The sequence below is a fragment of the Gymnodraco acuticeps genome, unplaced genomic scaffold (genome assembly GCF_902827175.1).
Source record: "Gymnodraco acuticeps unplaced genomic scaffold, fGymAcu1.1, whole genome shotgun sequence".
Lineage (NCBI taxonomy): Eukaryota > Metazoa > Chordata > Actinopteri > Perciformes > Bathydraconidae > Gymnodraco > Gymnodraco acuticeps.
The window spans coordinates 31969-53944 of NW_022990468.1; the positions used below are offsets into that span (position 1 = coordinate 31969).

Consider the following 21976-nt stretch of genomic DNA (forward strand, 5'->3'; position numbering starts at 1 on the left):
GCTTTTTCTTTGCACAGCATGAAAGAAAGGCCAAATGAATGGGCTGTGATTTTAGTTTTTTTAAGCAGAGGTCAATAATTTGTACGGCCCTCGGAGGATGTTGAAAACATTGAAATGGCCCTTGAGAGGAAAAAGGTTCCCCACCCCTGAGCTAGACATTTAGCATGCGTTTAGCATACGTTGTTATCACAACCAAATCTTACTATCGAGAGATGTACTACTTTAAATCCAGCTACACTACTGCCAGTAGAGATAGATGGGGAGCCACATGACTGTATCGCAGAAACTGAGAACAGAGTGTTACCAAGGACAGACCTGACTGACATTCCCTTCCCAGATGCAGACATAACGTTGAATGTTGACGGTTCATGTAAGAGGAATGTTGATGGAACTGATGCAACAGGCTATGCTGTAGTGACACAGACGAAACTGCTCAAGGGCACAGCATTGACGTCTCACTTATCAGCACAGGCAGCAGAACTAATCGCACTAACAGAGGCATGCAAGCTGGGAAAAGGGAAGACAGTTAACATTTATACAGACAGCAACTATGCTTATTCATGTATGTGTTTGCACAACAATGGAAAAATAGGGGGATGGTAACATCCACAAACAAGCCTATTACACATAAAGATTTGATCACTTTTGGATGCAGTACAACTCCCTAAGAGAGTGGCGGTCTGTAAGTGTGCAGCACACACTACAGGGACAGATCCAATGTCCACAGGGAACCGAAAGGCAGATGAAGAGGCTAAGAAAGCAGCGCAAAGACAGTGACCAATATATTTCTGAAAATATGGAACACATTGATCATGACATCCTAAAAGACATGCAAGCGAATGCACCTGACAAAGAAAAGGTATACTGGAAGAAGAAGTTGTGTATACAGAATAAAGAGGGGTGGTGGGAAAGTACAGAAGGCAAATTTGTATTACCAAAAAGCTTATTTCGATATGCAGCTATATTGAGCACGGCTCAACAGTGGGGATGGTGGACGTAATACAGAAGATATTCACAGCCTATGGCTTTACAAACTACTCTAAAATGGTTTAGCATGTTCTGTGTGTGCACAGTATAACCCTCAGGGACAGTTCAGACCAAAGAGAGGTAAAATACCGGAGCCAGTATCCGTTTCAGCACATTGCATGGACTTTATTGAACTAAATAAATGTGAGGGAATGAAATATTGTCTAACAATCATTAACATGTACTCAAAATGGATTGAAGTTTTTCCAACTAGGAATCCAGACGCATTGACAGTGGCTAACGCAGTGACAAATCACATAATCCCACGTTTTGGAATTCCGGAAAAGATCTATAGTGATAATGGCACACACTTTGTAAATAAAGTAATTCAGGATTTGACAGCTGTATTTGGAATACAATTAAAACGACATTGTTCTTATCATCCACAATCAGCAGGGTTGATAGAAAGAAATAATGGTACAGAAAAAACTGAAGAAGATGATGGCCGAGACAGGGAAAACATGGATGAGATGCTTAGCACCAGTGATGCTAAGCATGCACATCCTACCTAGTGCTAGAGGGCTATCACCTTTTGAAATGTTATATGGAAGACCATATATCTGCCTGAGTTAAAACCATGTGTAAGAGAGGACGAGGGTATGAGTGAAAACACAGCAGAGTATATGGCAAAAATGTTGAGAAGAAAAGAGATCACAAATGTTCTTGTACCCTCTGCACAGGAAGTACCTGACACTACACAGACAGTGAAACCAGGAGAGTGGGTGTTCACCACAGCGATAAAGAGGAAGAGCTGGCACTCGCCCAAGTGGGAGGGTCCCTACCAAGCACTCCTGTCTACACCGACTGCAGTTAGAGTGGCGGAGAGACCATCCTGGATACACCTGACTGTGAAGCTGTTTAAACCTAAAGACAGAAACTCGCCTCTACAGGTGAAGTCTGGCTACAAAGGGAGGTGATTCCAATAAGGACACTTGTCTCAAACCAGTGAAGAAACCAACAGAACCCAGTAGAACTTAAAGAGTGGACGTTAGCAGGGAAACAGTAACGGGTCTGAGTGATAGGAACTGACGATGTACAGAGAAAGTATTAGGCCATGGCATCCATTCGGATTACATTAACATGTAACATACAATCTACCTACCTCAGCCGTTTGGGTACTTTTGAATATGATTTTTTAATCTTTATAATAATTTGTATTTTCCAAGTTCTATGTTATTCCGTAGTATAAACAGGAGGGATATGTTGGAGAAATACTGTTTTCTCCACTCTTTGGGTTGTTTTAATGCACTGATATCATGTGTGGCTCTGAACTGTGTATGACCTTGCAGCTGCCTCTTCTTGTGATAGGAGGAGGCAGGGCATTTCAGGTTGTTGATATTTATGAGAAGACAGACTTGCTGTCTCCTAAATATCTCATTTCTATGAAGCGTGAAGGAAGTACGTGACTCTTTCCAGAAGACGTCACAGATGACCCGACTTTCCGGCACCCGCGGCTGATATTAGCGCCACCTCGATTTACGACTTTGTTGTTATCTGCGTGTTTTGGACGATATAAGCCTGATGTTTTTTGCTGTTCCTTTGAGCAACATACCTCATGTGTGAGTTAACCCATATCCTTTGTATGTGATTTAACTCTGCTCCTTCTTGCAAGAATAAATTAGTTACCTGATCATTGATTCTCAACCTGGTGTCGAGTGATATTTTTCTAACAGGGACCAATGGAAACGTTGTCATGTTGCCGTTGTTCAGCATGGAAACATTCATTAGCTAACAATGACATTATTGTTCTATTAATATAAAGGGAGGTCAGGTACTCTTTAAAACAGCTGCTAGTTATGGGTACTTTTTACTGAAGTACACTTCAAAGCCTCTTTACTTTGACTTGAGTAAAGAAGTTTAGTCAGTACTTCTACTTTCACCAGAGTATTTTTAAACTCGAGTATCTGTACTTCTACTTGAGTAAAGGATGTGTGTACTTTTGCCCTCTCTGGTGAGATCACAGTTGAGTTTCTTGGATTTGGACGTGACTGAAAAGGACACAGATTTCTTAACGAGGTTTGGATGATTTGATGGTGGCAAAGTTAGCACATTGGCATATTGTGTTTTGATCAAAAGAAAACACGTAAATGGCGCTGGCTTTGCCTCCTTGTTTGCTAGATCTCATTAACTACTTTCATCCCTCTGCAAGTTGACTTCATTCACAGGTACAGGTAAGACATGCAATATATATTGTTTAGTTGTGTTGAATGAGTATGAATAGTGGAACTGCATTTGCCTTTAAATCAAATATCTATCTGTAGGAATTGAGGTATTTTGCAAAGAGTGCTGAACTTTTTGAACATTAACGCACTATCCAGTCACTCAATCTCCGTTTCTTTATACTTTTAATTACGGTACATTTATGCACTCAAGTAGACGTAGGGGATTTAAGAAACAGCACAGAACAACATAACACTTTTAACACTCTGGTATCATTACTTTGATCACCCTTCCCTAAACCTGTAATGATGTTTCAGTCTGAACAATCCCTGCCTTTATTTAAATATGTAATAAAGTTTTTCAGGATTAATTGCATCCCTGTTTTACCCGAGGGCTTTTATAACGATCCAATTGCCGTCTCAGAGGCAAGGGAAGACATTACATTCAGGATAGAAGATGAGAATTACAACATTGATTAATAACAACTGCACCTGGCAACTTCTAGACAGATATATAGTGGTATCACTTTGTGCATTTTAAAATAAGCAAATCAGTTAAACTCTAGTAGATAATGTTTCATTTACATTCCTTGACTTTTAACTATAGTGTTACTTTGTACTATAGTGCAAGAATATATTTATTTATTTATACTCAAACTGATATATTCCTGCACTTGAACTGTATCTGCATATTGAAGTATGAATGCTTGTTGTTGTCTTCTCCTGAATGTTGTACGTCTCTTGTTTGTTTTGTGTACTTTTGATGGCACCTTAAAAAAAGGAGTATATCTCACTGTACTGTATAAACGGTTCTATATGAGCTGTTAACTTCACAAGATATAAATCTATTTAGAAATGTACAAAAGGTCTGAGTCCACAGCAGGTTTCAGGGGAACTAGCAGCAGCAGCAAAGATGGCCCTCTGATGGATTCGATGTAGTGTTATATTTACGGACAGATTTAGCACGGTGTAATATGGTGCCCTCAGGAACTTGAAAATGAAAGGCAGAGTCAGGGTCTCTGGAGACGCTGTATCAGCAAAGCCTCAGCAGAGCAGGAGACACATTACAGGATGAACTCTTATTGACACTTCTGGCAGGATTCATCATCTCCGTCCCTGGAAATGTTTGTCTGTTTGCAAACGGAGCCTCGTGGCACCGGGTGTTCATGTTCACACGTTTACAGTTATTTAAAAGGTGAAGATGGATAAACTTCCTGTGTTGCCTTTAGATGGGTAAACAAGTGTTATGAGGTTATTGGATTTAAGAAGTGACAAGCAGAGGTGGGAAGTAGTGTAGTACAAATACTTCGTTACTATACTGAAGCACATGTTTCTGGTATCAGTACTTTACTCCACGACTTATTTTTCTGACGACTTTTTACTTTGACTTCTTACATTTCTAACACAAATACCTGTACTTTCTACTTCTTACATGTTGAACACAAATACCTGTACTTTCTACTTCTCACATGTTGAACACAAATACCTGTACTTTCTACTTCTCACATGTTGAACCCAAATACCTGTACTTTCTACTTCTTACATGTTGAACTCAAATACCTGTACTTTCTACTTCTCACATGTTGAACTCAAATACCTGTACTTTCTACTTCTTACATGTGAACTCAAATACCTGTACTTTCTACTTCTTACATGTTGAACCCAAATACCTGTACTTTCTACTTCTCACATGTTGAACCCAAATACCTGTACTTTCTACTTCTTACATGTAGAACACAAATACCTGTACTTTCTACTTCTTACATGTTGAACTCAAATACCTGTACTTTCTACTTCTTACATGTTGAACTCAAATACCTGTACTTTCTACTTCTTACATGTTGAACCCAAATACCTGTACTTTCTACTTCTCACATGTTGAACACAAATACCTGTACTTTCTACTTCTTACATGTTGAACTCAAATACCTGTACTTTCTACTTCTTACATGTTGAACTCAAATACCTGTACTTTCTACTTCTTACATGTTGAACACAAATACCTGTACTTTCTACTTCTTACATGTTGAACACAAATACCTGTACTTTCTACTTCTTACATGTTGAACTCAAATACCTATACTTTCTACTTCTTACATGTTGAACTCAAATACCTGTACTTTCTACTTCTTACATGTTGAACACAAATACCTGTACTTTCTACTTCTTACATGTTGAACACAAATACCTGTACTTTCTACTTCTTACATGTTGAACTCAAATACCTGTACTTTCTACTTCTCACATGTTGAACTCAAATACCTGTATTTTCTACTTCTTACATGTTGAACACAAATATCTGTACTTTCTACTTCTTACATGTTTAACTCAAATACCTGTACTTTCTACTTCTTACATGTTTTACTCAAATACCTGTACTTTCTACTTCTCACATGTTGAACACAAATACCTGTACTTTCTACTTCTTACATGTTGAACTCAAATACCTGTACTTTCTACTTCTTACATGTAGAACACAAATACCTGTACTTTCTACTTCTTACATGTTGAACTCAAATACCTGTACTTTCTACTTCTTACATGTTGAACTCAAATACCTGTACTTTCTACTTCTCACATGTTGAACTCAAATACCTGTACTTTCTACTTCTTACATGTTGAACTCAAATACCTGTACTTTCTACTTCTTACATGTTGAACACAAATACCTGTACTTTCTACTTCTTACATGTTGAACACAAATACCTGTACTTTCTACTTCTTACATGTTGAACTCAAATACCTGTACTTTCTACTTCTTACATGTTGAACTCAAATACCTGTACTTTCTACTTCTTACATGTTGAACTCAAATACCTGTACTTTCTACTTCTTACATGTTGAACTCAAATACCTGTACTTTCTACTTCTCTCATTTTCCAAACAGCTGGTTCCTTTAGTCTGAATGTGTGTTTGGTGCGTGATCATTATTCTTCAGAGTCATTGCGTGCCTATTGATTTGAACACGATCCGTGTATCCATAATTTCCTGGTCTTCTCTAAAGAAGAGGGACCAATGGAAACGTTGTCATGTTGCCGTTGTTCAGCGTGGAAACATTCATTAGCTAACAATGACATTATTGTTCTATTAATATAAAGAGAGGTCAGGTACTCTTTAAAACAGCTGCTAGTTATGGGTACTTTTTACTGAAGTACATTTCAAAGCCTCTTTACTTTTACTTGAGTAAAGAAGTTTAGTCAGTACTTCTACTTTCACCAGAGTACTTTTAAAAGGTGAAGATGTACTGTATACACTTCCTTTGTTGCCTTGTAAACAAGTTTCATGAGGTTTTTGGATTAAGAAGCGACACATAAGGGATCAAGCTATCTTGCTATCAAATAAACCAACTGCTTACAGATTTGTAAACGATAGTCGAAGACACATCTTCTTAGATCAGCTTTTTATTAGCGACACACTCCTTTAAATGGTCTTTTAGTCTTTATTATGTACCTACTTTTATATTGTTTCATTTATTTTATAGGTCTTGAAGGGTTTTATTTAATATTATTTATTCAACAGTTTTACTGGCAACATTTCCTTTTATGTTGGTCCATTAATATTTTTTAATTATTTTAATGACGTTTTTATCACTATTATCTTTTTTTCATTTTATAAGGTTTCATATTGTTTCACTTAGTCCTGTATCTTATCTTTCCAAGAGGAATCATTATATATTTGATTGTGTTTTATTTATATTATCATAGCTTGTACCTCCTTGTGTCTCTTACCCTGTTAGATGACATGCTTTGTTGCATGTATCTCTAAAGGTCTTAACATCTGATCTGAGGGGAAGTTCTTAACTTGTGATGTGCGCCATTTTGTAAAGCACTTTGAGCTGCATGTGTTGTATGAAAAGTGCTATACAAATAAAGCTTTATTGTTATTATTATTATATTGATAAAAGAATACTTGTATGGATTTCAAAATGATCGTATTGCTACCACTAAGAGAAAATAGATCGTTCCACTGCCTACAAACGACTGGAAGTGCTGCAACTTAAAGCGATGGCCGCACTGATCGAGGTTTTCTCGAACTGTCCCAGTCTGTTCACATTTTATTTTCCATTAACCAGTCTTTACACACTGGGTGTTTCTCAATGTCGAGTACGCTTGCTTGGTAGCACATGTCTTCCGAGACACTTGCTTCAGAAGCGAGGCAAGAATCCTTCCTGGCATTCGGAAAACGAAGAGTGGAACAGGCTAGCAAGTGTGCAGGTGTGCGTCATATGAGAAGCCCTGCCTTACATTTACCGCCACAGATTTGGGGAAATTGGTCCTTGCGCAAAGCATTGTGGGGATTTTAAGACCGCGGAGTCTACATATGTGCAGCCTCGAAATGTCTCCAAACGAAGTATGCCGGGCTCGGTAGAATTTCAAGTATGCTGGACATTGGAACAGTCCTTCGACGGCACTCGATGACGTAGTATGCTTGAAATAGTGGCTCTGGAGCAGCTTTACTCGACATTGAGAAACAGCCTCTGCCTGAGACCCTACTGTGTTCCTGTTAGTGTTTACTTCCTGTCTGTCTTCTTCTGCTGTTCTCTTTAGTGTTTACTTCCTGTCTGTCTTCTTCTACTGTTCCCTTTAGTGTTTACTTCCTGTCTGTCTTCTTCTGCTGTTCCCTTTAGTGTTTACGTCCCGTCTGTCTTCTTCTACTGTTCCCTTTAGTGTTTACGTCCTGTCTGTCTTCTTCTACTGTTCCCTTTAGTGTTTACTTCCTGTATGTCTTCTTCTACTGTTCTCTTTAGTGTTTACTTCCTGTCTGTCTTCTTCTACTGTTCCCTTTAGTGTTTACTTCCTGTATGTCTTCTTCTACTGTTCCCTTTAGTGTTTACGTCCTGTCTGTCTTCTTCTACTGTTCCCTTTAGTGTTTACTTCCTGTATGTCTTCTTCTACTGTTCTCTTTAGTGTTTACTTCCTGTCTGTCTTCTTCTACTGTTCCCTTTAGTGTTTACGTCCTGTCTGTCTTCTTGTGTTGATTTCTCCAACGTCCAGCGCTCTGTCTTCAAACCTCTTTCCTTCCCTTTTATTTCGCTTGTTTTCTTTTCTATACTGCCGACAGTTTAGCCATCATGAATCCAAAGTTTAACACTTATGAAAATGACTATCTTAAAAGTATTCCGAGTGGATTTATGATGATTTGTTGTCCAAAGCTGAAGCTGAATTGACCGGACTTCTTTCTGCGGATTGATATAATAATAATAATCCTTATATTTATTATAGCGCTTTATCAAAGACTCTCAAAGCGCTTTACAAATACACATTACAGATACAGATCATACATGTAATGGTCATCTACTGTGGACAATACCCACAGGGGCAAATCCGGGTGAAGTGTCTTGCCCAAGGACACAACGGCCTGACGCAGTGGGGCGGGAGCGGGTTTCGAACTGGAGTTCCCCCAACGCCCCCTTGATCTGATGATCAAACGCACAGACCACTGCGCCACCCGTCCCCTTATGACAATGCAACGGTCTGTTCGCGAAAATAACGACCTCTGTAATGTCCAATTTAACTATTAAACTAAGCTATGTAATAAAAGCCCACAAATACAAACCCATAAACATACAAAAGCACAGATAAAAGCTAATAGGCACATACTATAGTTTATTAGCATCAGTAGCTTATCAATATCTAAACTGTGATCTAGTTACAGTAAAAATACATCCTCTTGGCTTCAGATATTTTTGATATGTTGCTTCCAAGAATGAATGTTTTAGTGGTATGCTGCGTATGAAACATCTGTCCCTATATCATGCTGCGAGCATCATTTCCATTTCCTTTGACTTTGTAGTTGTCTCCTCTCTCTGCTCATTTATTTTTCCACGTCCTACCCTGTAAATTATTTCACATCTAAACACGCAGAACACTTCAGTGAGATCTACGATTTATTTCCTCTTCCCACTGATTTATTCTATCCTTTTCTTCTCGAGGAAACAACACCCCATGCAGCGCAGCGTAATGTATAAGCATGGAACAATGGAGCCTCCTTTTCCGCTTACAAAGAGGACAAGTTCTTTAGATCCTTCGAAACCTTTTCAGCAGAAGCCGGGAACTCGCTGTAAATTATAAATACCTTTGTGTGTGAACCCTGCCTTTGATTTGATTCATTTCGAATGTGTAAAACAATAATACAAACATTTAACATGAGCATTATTATACAATACAAACTTAAGCGGTGTCAAATTAATTCTAAATGTTATATATTAACAAATAATCTACTTAATTACACATCCGAAAAGGGGTGGGAAGAAGTGTACACTTATTGAATCCCACCTCTTCTCCCAAAAATCTATATATTTTTTTTTTTCTTAAAGAAATACATTTGTTATTAAAAACAAACAAACAAAACAGAAAATAAATAAACAGATAAATAAAAAATAAATAAACAAATACATAAAAGAGGTAAATGGTAATCAAGAAAAGATAAAATAACAAACCAAATAAATAAATAAACCGTAATCGTTATGATTAAACTATTTCATCCGTGTATCTTGACTCTTATTGCACTATTTTACTTTTTGTATTTACTTGAACCATTTTTTCAGTTTTTCTTGTTGCACTGTTTGAGGAGCTTGTGACCTAAGATTTTCATCGTCATAAGTATGGGTTCAGAACTGGTTCAGAACAGTATCATAATACACACATGCACACAGAAGGATCCACACTTGTGTTTTTCAAAGCACACACAATGTGTTCCGTTTCATATTCATGTAAATAAAATCCAAATACAGAAAAAAGTTTTACATATGTATTTTTGATCCTCACATATTTGTTTTCCGTTTAAATCCTCTGCACCTGCAAACACAAACCGCTTTCTGTGCACGGATCGCTGTGTATTCGTGTGTGGGTTTTGAGGAAGTACAGAAACACGTAACTGTGGATTTGTTTTAATGTTTGAGGTGCAATAAACGACACAGCAGCTTTTTGTCATGTTAAAACTATTATTTTCTGCCTCGCTCATGAGAGTAACAGCTGGCGAAATTATAGCCTCGCCTACTGATTTCAAATGTGTAAATAACTATTATTATTATTATAAGCAAGACAATAAATGGCAAAGATATGTAGAAAATAAACGTTTTTACTGAAGTACATTTCAAAGCCTCTTGACTTTAACTTCAGTAAAGAAGTGTAGTTAGTACTTCTACTTTTACCAGAGTATTTTTAAACACGAGTATCTGTACTTCTACTTGAGTAAAGGGTGTGTGTACTTTTACCCTCTCTGGCCGCCGCCTTAGAGGAGTAACTTTCTGTCCACTGGCCAAAAGCCCTTCTCCTTTCCATTAGCAGCTGAATACAATATGAACGGTGGACGCTGGCTGTTGACAGCAGACCTTTTCAAGCCCTGTAAATGTGCTGAATGGCCTCTTGTTTTCCGTGGCATCAGTTTCATTTCCACACGGAGGAGGAGGGGTAATTGCATCGGTGATTTTATTGTGTTTGCAGACGGAGAGGCGTATTCTCCTTACTTCATACACTGGAAAAAATTCTGCTCCAAAAACAAGTTAAACAATAATGAAAACAAGCGGTTTTCACTTGAAATAAGTACAAAAGTGAAATTTGCTTGGTAAGATTTCTTGAAATAAAAAGGGATATTCAGATAAATCACATCTTGTAATTAGCTGGAGAACTCATTTTGAACTATATTTGACCAGAATCAGGAAATGTTGTGTAACAATATAAGCCACAAATGCTCAAAAGTTTTCAGTTAGTTGGTGATTTTCTAATAAATATGTAAACAAATATGTGTTTAATCTGAGATACAACTCAAAATAAGATGTTTTGACTTAACAAGATGATGCATTGTCTAAAAACAAGACCCGATATCTCACTGCAGTGTTACTTCTGAAGTCTTATATCAGGTGTAAAGACATGACTAGATATTAGACAAATATAGATTTCAAGTTTTTGTAGTTTAAATCAAGAAGGTGGAGTAAATATTCAGAGAGAAAGCAGAGTGTATGTGTGTGTGTCAGTGGCGAACCGTCAGGGCCTTCAAGGTATTCAGAGAATACCCTGGAACACTCAGATAAAACAAACTCGATCGATTTAATTATATAAATAAAATGAATAAATGAGAGTGGTATCTGTGTTGTTGATCTGTAGTATTACAGTGTTACGTTGATTTGTTTGTCCTTCTCGGTCCATGCTCTACGCATTTCAGTGGTTTTGTGTTAGAAAAGAAAGCAACCAATCAGATCTTGTTCTGGGTCTCTGGGTAGAATCTCCTTCACCAAGGTATTCTACATCCTTGACCGAATGCCCTGGCCGTTGCACTGAATGAGAGCGTACGTTTGGACTGACAGTTTGATCAACCAATCATATATTGATTTGTAGCCAATGGGCGTGTTCTTTCAGAGTATCCCTCGGTTCCAGGGTATTCTAGAAGGCCCGCTAGTTCACTGGCTCGAGACAGAGGATCTAGATGAATGCGACGAAGCAATTCATGCCGTTTTATTGTTTTTAACGTTGAAATGGAAAGTGCAACAGGTGAAGATGAAGTTGTTGCGGAATTGTTGTGAGTACCCTTTTCAAGACGACAATTCAGTGTAAAGACGGACATTATAATGCCGCGGAGGGGGGGGGGGGGGGGGGGGGGGGGGGTGTGTGTGTCTACAGAAGGTCCAGTTGAGATAGCCACGGTTCGCCACTGGTGTGTGTGTGTGTGTGTGTGTGTGTGTGTGTGTGTGTGTGTGTGTGTGTGTGTGTGTGTGTGTTGTTCAAATGTTGTTTAGCTGCTGTAGCTGAATTAAAAACCACACAAACGTCAGCTATATTGATAAAACATTCCCATTTATTCATGTGTTGTCTTTGTTAACTTGTTGCCTTGGCTTTATTGTGACCCTATGGTTTCTTTACAATTGTATTACACATGTCTGGCTCCCCTGTGTATATAATAGGGCTGTCAATTGATTATAATTTTAAATAATTGCATGGTTTTTCGTTGTTAACTCACGATTAATCATACTTTTATTTTGAAGTTTATGATTATTGAAACAAAGTCTAAAACAAATACTTTGCAGAATTCGTGTGTTTCTGTGATTTGTACGAAACACGTAGTTTCCTTATTTTCTGTATAACTCACTACTCATAGTCAGATCCCTTTAACATACGAAGGTCATCTGTCCTTTTAGCAGAAAGTGAGTAATTATGTTGATTGTTTGACTCTTTATTAAATAACTTTAATATCTGTTCATTTCCTTTAGAAGTTGATTCTATTGTGGGATTTCCAACTCAGTTTCATGGTTTGTTAGTTCCATAAACGGCTCTACGGAAACACAAAACCCTTTATAACCTTGGTCGATGCTTTTGGCGTTCGGGACATAATACAGAGTGCTGAGTAATCACTACAGTATGATAATAGCAATTCAAGATAAAGACACAAGAAGCATTACTCTCCATGTGCCAGGGGCGGATCTACGGTGGGGCAAGGGGGGGCAGCTGCCCCCCCTTGCCCCCCTTGTAGAGCCTAGCCCCCCCAGCTGCCCCCCTAACTTTTGTTTCCCTAAAACTGTACTAAAACAAACCTACACTATTTCCACAAGCTTCTCAAGCAACGAAACAAGCATTACATTAGTTAAAAGTGAATCATTTTAAATATCATTTTAGGCCCGTTAAAAAGGCAGCTACGGCCCTGCATTAAACTGCGGAGCGGCGTTCGCACAGACCGCGGCTCACACAGCTGCAGAGAGGGAGCGAGCTGTCCCAGCACCTAGGGTGGATCAGCTTCCCCTGGGAGGATTTCCCCTTCCACTAGTTTTGTTTTTACTAAGGACGAGAGCTTGAAACTAAATATTAATAAAACGCAGCCGTTTGAATCGATATAGCGTTTAACAGACGGGCGCTGTTTGGGGCGTTACGTTACAAAATACTACGCAGACAGCGCTAGCTGGGAGATCGATCACTTTGCTAAACTATGCGGTACTATTACATCCACGTAAACTACACATCACAGCCATGAGGCCAGATCAATGAAACCAGGATACATCCTTTACCGTAAAAACTGGATCTAAACACAGCTGCCTGTGAGCGTTTGATAAATACTTTCTGATGTTATATTTATGATATGCTACTTATCAGCTACATGGCCCTAACGTGTAAAGTTATACAAGCATTTGTACCAGTGCTTTTCACAAGTAGACTCTTGCAGGCCAGAGTAGCTGGAGTGATTCAACAACAACAAAAAGACATATCTGAGAAGTGATCAGGACGAACAGAAAGAGGAAAAGAGAGATGAAGAGACCAGGAGGGTCAGAGCAGGAGGAAGAGGAGGAGATGAAGAGACCAGGAGGGTCAGAGCAGGAGGAAGAGGAGGAGATGAAGAGACCAGGAGGGTCAGAGCAGGAGGAAGAGGAGGAGATGAAGAGACCAGGAGGGTCAGAGCAGGAGGAAGAGGAGGAGATGAAGACATTAGTGAAGAAGAAGACATGTAGGCTGTGAGGATTGGAATAAAGATGAAGTGTCAGAAAGAGGGACAGAGGCAGGGATCAGGAGGCAGAGGAGACTCCAGCTGGACCACATGGTATGTTCTGATTCTCCTTATATATTCCATTACAGCAGCTCAATCTAGCAGCTCTTAGTATTGACACATATTGATTGAAATGCGTTGATGCACGGGTCACCTTTAACTCTCTGAAGAGATGGGTGATGTCATTTATGTACTTAATTATAACTAAGTACTTACAGTATGCAGAATTCTGAGTATTCTCTGAATCGGGTGCCTTTTGGGTCTTTACATCTTTGGAAAATGAAACCAAAATGTTTGGTTATAACATCTGGTAGTGGACTACTTACATGTTCCCACCTCAGGCACAAAATATAAATAATTACTAGGAATTTCCTTGAAAAAACGTAACAGGGTTGAAGTTTTTGACAAACAGTAGGCATGAGACCTTGTTTAGATAAGATATGGCACCACATGGAAATCAAGGACATTACAACATTGTAATATTTTGCAAAACTATTGTTTATTTTGTAATAAACAATTATTAATTCATATAACAGAGTTGAAATGTTGAGCATGTCAATCTTAATCTGAAAATACAAAAACTGAAATAAGAGAAGAAACTGACACTTGCCTTTCTTTGCCATCTTTTCTTCAGAAGACTTTTGTGATGTAATTCCCTCAATGCAGATGCAGATCACACATGGACTGATCCACACATGGACTGATCCATTATTTTAATAGGAGGGTAAATGATATGGCTTGACGGGGTTGAAACAAACTGAGGGTCAATATTGCAATTTCATAGATAATTCAAGTATTTTTTCAGAATTGATTTTTGATCAGTTAAAGTTGACAAACATGTGATTATATTAGCAGCAACATGTTGGGATAATTGGCCATTTTGATTTGTTTAATATTAAATTAATATGTAATAATGCTTAGTGAGGACATGCAAATATGTCTGTCTACTACTAAGACAACCAATCTTTTAAAAACAAAAAATATATATATACATTTAGTTTTACATTGTAATGCAAAACAACCTGTTCCATTAATTCATTGCTTTAAAATACATCTTGTCGTTTCCTTTCATTTAAAATTGTTGAGGTAAGCTTGGGGGACTCAAAGGGCACCCGATTGTTTGTCTGAACACCTTGTGTTCTCTTGTGCATTAAGAACACTTGTGTTAGGGCATGAATTAACAATAAATAGGTTATATACAGTGTAGTGGCTATTTATCAACAACAATAAAACTTCAAAAGGCCACTGAGGCACCAGGTATAGTGGATCTTACGCAGATCATGAGTTGGTAATGAGTCCATTGTCCGGACAAGGCATCAACGTTTTTCTGGTATTTATTAGCTTCACCTTGGCAAGAACAATACAGCAAAAGGTGTTGAAATGTTTGCTGAACTCAGCCCTGATACTGGCGATATCGAGCGATAGAATTATTAACAAAGCACTTATATACTAATAAAGGACTGGCTTATCTAAAGCCAGTTGAGTAGCACTTGAAATGTTTGGCTCTATGAAACCTGATGCACTTATATGATTCTGTTTTCTTCAAGGCTGTGTCTTCCTGGTCGAATGTACTTATTGTAAGTCGCTTTGGATAAAAGCGTCAGCTAAATGCAATGTAATGTAATGTAAAAAACCATAGACCTTCCCGGTGCCCACTGACTGCTGCTGTGCCCTGATTGACTTCAATAAACCCAGCTGTGTGCCCACATTTACCCATCACCTTCAAAATAAAAGCATTTTAGCTGGAACACAACTTAACTTAAATAATATGGCTGTAAATTAATTACTTCTACAAACAAAAAATAACAAATAAATACATTAAATAAATGTGAAAAATACTGAATAGCTTCCACATACAGTATAAAATACCACGTACTGTCCGCCCTCCCATACCACCCTGGCATGACCTCTTGCCCCCCCTTTGCCACCCCATGTAAAATGTTCTAGAACCACCACTGCCATGTGCTATTTGTGTGGGTGAGGAGCCAGTCTGTTGAATAATGAGAGGCTTTTGAAAGGGTCAGCAGCAATCTGAAACCAAAGACCAATTCTCCGTTCCTCTGCTCAAGTGCTTTCTGTGAGGCGGCCGACACTTCAGAGGTGTTGTTGAAGCCATCTTGAGATTTTTTAGAAATAAATGTGGGGACGACGTTAAATGAAGGAGTGGGATCTTTCAAGCATATCTCATTCCAATAAGCCGAAGAAGTGCGTTTAGATTTCAGAGCGGTTCCACTCGGCTGGAGAGAAACATTTTCTGAATTTAAACGCTAACCAATTCTTCAGCGAGGCCCTCCGCTCACATGAAGCGTTAAATTCAACTCAAAGCAGCAGCAAAAGAGATTTACATTTCCCGTATACAGGCTTTGGGTGGATTGCAGATTTGCATTAAGGGGATTTTTCGGATTTTTCTTCCACTCTCATATAAGATACTTTGCAAAGTTTAATCGAGGCTTCTGTTGATGCCCCTGGGTTTTGTATCTTAAGCAGTTTCCCACGGGCAGGGAAACAGAACGAAACTTCATCATAACACGTCTGAATATATATTTCACAAACTAGGACTTCTTAAACTTACCCCTTCAAATATTGGAATTACGTTTTTTTTTGTGGGTGGCCTTCCTGGTGAAAGACTGTGAAGGAATTCCTCATTAAAAACTTTTTCTCGCAGCAATTCTCTGATCAATTTCATCTGTGAGTCTACTGTACATATCAAATTATTTATAAAAAGACTTCCAGTTCCAGTTTGTGTGGTCCTTACCCGCATGCCGAGCTCGATGTTCTCGCCTCCGTAGACCTCCATGCCCGGATCCAAAAGTCCGATCTCCCCAAAATATTCCCGATCGACCACGAAGGAGCAGCCAATCATAGCTGGAGTTCTGCATGAGAAGAAAGAGAAAGCGAGGTTTAAAGGAGACGTCATGCTTTGCCGGTTATTACCCGTCCCCTTGTTGTTATGAAGGTTTGTATGCATGTAAACGGTCTGCAGAGTCACAAGTACACCCTGTAGCGAGTAAAACTCTAACACAGAAAAGACCTCCCCAAAACGCCTCGTTGGAGATTTCTCATGTTCTTGTGACGTCTGAACACCCAGTAGCCACGCCCAGTCCCAGAGCTATGGCCAGGCTGATTGGTCCAAATTAACCAATCCACAGACTTCCACACACACACACACACACACACACACACACACAGCTCTGCTGATTTCTCCTCCATGGCTGCAGGCTGATAACAGACAGTTGGGATCGCGGCGAAATTCTCTCCGCAGACCCATTCTCTCTGCAGACCCATTCTCACAGCGTTTATCAACCTTTTTCTTACTCAATATCAAGCCACACTTATTGTTTTTACTTCGGCTGTGACTTTGTGTGTGCTCAGGGCGAGTTTGGATGTGTATCGCTTAACAAGGAAACCACACCTCCATGGAGCTCAGCGCGATTCACAACGTCCCGACCAATCAGAGCACACTGTGCTCACAGGGAGGGTGGAGCTACTGGAGCTACTGGAGCTACTGGAGCTACAACGAGCCGTTAAAGGCAGAGAGTGAAATGCAGTGAATACACGTAGTTTACAGAGATGCTGTTTGAGGAACCAATGTGAGTTTGGAAAATTGCACAATATAAATCTATTCTAGTATACTCAACAATGGAACTATGATCAGTGGAAATGGCCATGTCTCCTTTAAATGACCATCCAGCCGCTGAACTTGGACACACCCAGTACGCTTAAATATTCAATGTAATGATCATTTGGACTGCCAACAGGAATAATAATACCTTTTTTAAATGTTTTATTTTCCCAATTCATCCTGATTTGCTTTTAGTTTCTGCTTCACTTCAGACTGTAACGACACTGTGACATAAGCTTTATGTCTATTTCTGACGGCAAACATAAACTTTATACTGTACATTTATATTTAATTTATTATGCCATTCTTGCACACTAAATGTAAATAATATCCTACTTTTATATCTTGTTATCTGGCCCTTCTATTGTATTTTATTTGCCAGATAGTTCACAGATTTTTATATTTAGACTTTTTTAAGTTCTGTTTTATCTTCTATTTTGAGATGTTATTTTTTGAGTCTTTTATTATTTCTAATTATGTGCAATACTTTGTCTTACATGCTACATGCAACAAACCACTTTGTAATCTTATCTTTTAGTAGGGTGGCCCTAGCTCCATCTCTGTGTTTTTATATATCCTCAAAACTGCTGCTTGCCGTTGAATATTATAATAATAAAAGGTGGTGAAAGACTAAAGTAAAAACAAAAGCTAAAAGAGGATAAAACCCTCTGCATCACTGAGGACAATATTAATTAACATATTAATCTGTAACATTGCTAACATATAATATTAATCAGTGCAGCTTTAATATTTAAAGAAAGGAAATAAAACATGTCAGGAGTCCTGCTCCTCATCTCAGAGCACCAACGCAGCGTGGCATTTTAAGAGATAAGGAACCACAATGGGGATGAGCCTCGGGCTTTCTGGTGTCAACCTGACTTTCCTTTAATGTAAGCACTCGCTGCTGATTATTTAGAAATGAATGTGTCTAATAAATCAAACTGTAATTGTCAGACATCATAATGTTCTAGAAACACGTCACCTTGTGCTTCGGCTGCTCTAGGGCGCTTCCACATTGCCATATTACGTGTTGACACAATCTGCTATTAACCTGCCAGATTAACTGTTTTTAAGCTTTTAAATGTACTGATATTAAGTAAAAACATTAATTCAGGCAAGAAGCTAACCATTTTGATGATTATACATATGTGATTAGTTCATCCAAACAAGGCCTATTTGAGAATTTAAGTAGATGTCTGGAGCTGATGGCTGTATGAAAGTCAACCATGTTTTTATAATTACTCTCACGCCCCGTAAAACTCCCAAAAAGTTTTGTGAAGCCGCCATTTTATTATCCTCGCATTAGCATTATTAGCATTAGCATTAGCCCAGCGCAGAAACGTAGAGAGACTAACTTATGGCAACAAAAAATAAAACATGGGAGCGGTGGAGATGAGGAGGTGTCGGCGTTCTGGCGATTTACTCCCCAACTCCGGGGACTTCCGGCCGGGGACTTTGGGCGGCAGTATACGCCGTGAAGTGGTTTGCGGCCTGCCAGTAAACCCAAAGCAGAAGAAGAAGAAGTGACGTCAGCGGCTTCATTTGCCTAATCCTCCCTCAGGGAACTTATTCCGGTGTGAACGCGATCTGTACTTAGTTCATGAGAACTAAAGAGTTCTCATGAACCTTTGTGGGAACAGTACTGCGGTGTGAATGCGCCTATAGCTAACGATTGCTATCTTTGCAGTGATTGCATGTCAGCCACAGCTTGTTACAAAAAACATGACTGATAGTGTGTTTAACAAACTTAAACTAGCTTTATTAAATGTCAGGTCTTTAGCAGGAAAAACATTTTTAATCAATGATTTTATCACTGAGCACAATCTCGATTTTATGTTTTTAACAGAAACTTGGATTGAACAAAATAACAGTGCAGCTGTTCTTATCGAATCAACCCCTCCCAACTTCAGTTTTATGAGTCAGGAAAGAATGCATAAGAGAGGAGGTGGAGTTGCTATTCTGTTCAATGATTCCCTTCAATGCAGGAAGACATCTTATGGAAACTTTGATTCTTTTGAATATGTGGCCCTCCGGCTGAAATGCTCCTCTCGAGCTCTGTTCCTAAATATCTATAGACCACCCAAATACTGTGCAAGCTTTTTTGATGACTTTACTGAACTGCTGTCTATAGTGTGTATTGACTTTGACCGTCTAGTCATTGTTGGTGATTTTAACATCCATGTTGACAACCCCCAGGACAGAGGGGCTAAAGAACTGTTTTGTGTTCTTGATAGCTATGGACTGACTCAGCATGTGACGGAGCCCACGCACAATAAGGGGCACACTCTGGACTTAATTATCTCAAAGGGTCTGAATATCTCTAAGGTTGTGGTGACTGATGTTGCACTCTCTGACCATTCCTGTGTTTTCTTTGAGAGCTCTATTTCTGTTCACAAAAATGTTCAAAAAGAGGTAACCACAAAGCGATATTTAACTGAAAACACTAGGGAAATGTTTACTCAGAATTTCTCTTCCACACTTGCCCCTGCCAACATCTCAGTAAATGAGCTAGTAGATCATTTTAATTCAAAAATTAAAAATGTTATAGATGCCATTGCTCCAACTAAGGTAAAGGAAGTGTCTGGCAAGAAAATATCTCCATGGAGAAAGGCCATGAGCGTGAAAACAGAAAAAAGAGAATGTCGAAAAGCTGAACGCAGGTGGCGAAAAACAAATCTCCAGGTTCACTTTGAAATCTATAAAGAGAGACTTGGCCTCTATAATTTGGAATTGAAAAACGCACGACAATCGTTCTTCTCTGACATCATTACCAAAAACAAAAACAACGCACGTGCCTTGTTTGCTACCGTCGACAGACTAACTAACCCCCAGTGTCAGTAGCCTCTGAATTTCTATCCACCAGGGCGTGCAATGATTTTGCCTCCTTTTTCACTGACAAAATTCAGAAAATCAGACAAGCAGTCAGTGCCTCTGCATCAGGAACAGTAAATGTGTTGTCCCTATCTCCACTTAACATCAATTCAGACATCATGACACAATTCCATCAGATTAATGATAAAAACCTAGAGGACATTATTCAACTTCTGAAATCCTCCTCCTGCTGCCTTGATATTATTCCAACAGGATTTTTCAAAGATGTTTTGCCTTGCATGGCCTCAGATCTACTTCATATAGTAAACAAATCTCTTCACTCAGGTATTTTTCCACAGGCCCTGAAAACTGCAGTCATTAAACCGCTCTTAAAAAAGAATAATCTAGATGCTTCAGTAATGAACAATTACAGGCCCATATCAAACCTCCCATTTCTAGGTAAAATCATTGAAAAAGTTGTTTTTCAACAGTTGAGTAATTTCTTGCATTTAAATGACTGTTTTGATGTGTTCCAGTCAGGCTTTCGTCCAAACCACAGCACTGAGACTGCTCTTGTAAAGGTCTTTAATGACATCCACTTAAACACAGACAGTGGCAGAACTTCAGTGTTAGTATTATTAGATCTCAGTGCTGCGTTTGACACTGTTGACCACAGCATATTACTAGACCGACTGGAGAACTGGGTGGGACTTTCGGAAACAGTTCTGAATTGGTTTGAATCCTACTTAAAGGACAGAAACAACTTTGTTTCTATAGGTAAATACACATCTGAGTTGACAAATATGACATGTGGGGTTCCTCAAGGCTCCATCTTGGGGCCTCTTCTCTTTAACATCTACATGCTACCACTGGCTCAGATAATGAAGACAACAAAATAAGTTACCATAGCTATGCAGATGACACACAAATTTACGTAACAATTTCACCAGGAGACTATGCTCCAATTCAAACACTGAGTAAGTGCATTGAACAAATCAATGACTGGATGTGTCAGAACTTTCTCCAATTAAACAAAGATAAAACTGAGGTAATGGTTTTTGGAGCCAAGGCAGAACGTATACAAGTTAGCGCTGAGCTTCAGTGTGCAATGTTCAAAACAACAGATAAAGCCAGAAATCTAGGTGTAGTCATGGACTCTGACCTGAGTTTCAACAGTCACATTAAAACTGTTACTAAATCAGCCTACTATCACCTAAAGAATATATCTAGGATTAAAAGACTAATGTCACAGCAGGATTTGGAAAAACTTGTCCATGCTTTATCTTCAGTAGACTGGACTACTGCAATGGTGTCTTCACAGGTCTCACTAAAAAATCTATTAGGAAGCTGCAGCTAATTCAGAACGCCGCTGCTCGAGTCCTCACTAACACTAAGAAAGTGGATCACATCACTCCTGTTCTGAAGTCTTTACACTGGCTTCCTGTGTGTCACAGAATAGATTTCAAAATACTGCTGCTGGTTTATAAAGCACTGAATGGTTTAGGCCCAAAATACATTTCTGACCTCCTGCTAAATTATGAACCATCCAGATCTCTCAGGTCTTCAGGGACTGGTCAGCTTTCTGTCCCCAGAGTCAGAACTAAACATGGTAAAGCAGCGTTCAGTTATTATGCTCCAAATATCTGGAACAAACTCCCAGAAACCTGCAGGTCCGCTGCAAACTCTGACTACTTTTAAAATCCAGGCTGAAGACTTTTCTTTTTGTCGCTGCTTTTAATTGAACTATTCATATCTTAGACTGCACTGTAACTTTTATCCATGTACTTTTTTCTTTTAATGTTTAATTGACAGCACTGTAACTTGTATCCATGTATTTTTTTCTTTTAATGTTTATTTTATTAGCTTTTCTTTTTAATGACTGATTTTAAAT

The 21976-nt window shown here is 38.8% G+C and overlaps 1 protein-coding gene across 1 annotated transcript in view; it reads right to left on the reverse strand.

Annotated features, from left to right (window-relative positions):
• Positions 1-489: 489 nt before the first annotated feature.
• Positions 490-21976, reverse strand: part of galnt9 (polypeptide N-acetylgalactosaminyltransferase 9) — a 124837-nt gene continuing 103350 nt past the window's right edge. Inside the window, exons 6-7 of the mRNA XM_034226201.1 lie at positions 16408-16525; positions 490-507 (exon numbers count right to left, since the gene is read on the reverse strand). Coding sequence (XP_034082092.1) covers positions 490-507; positions 16408-16525 — 136 coding nt within the window. The remainder of the gene's footprint in view (positions 508-16407; positions 16526-21976) is intronic.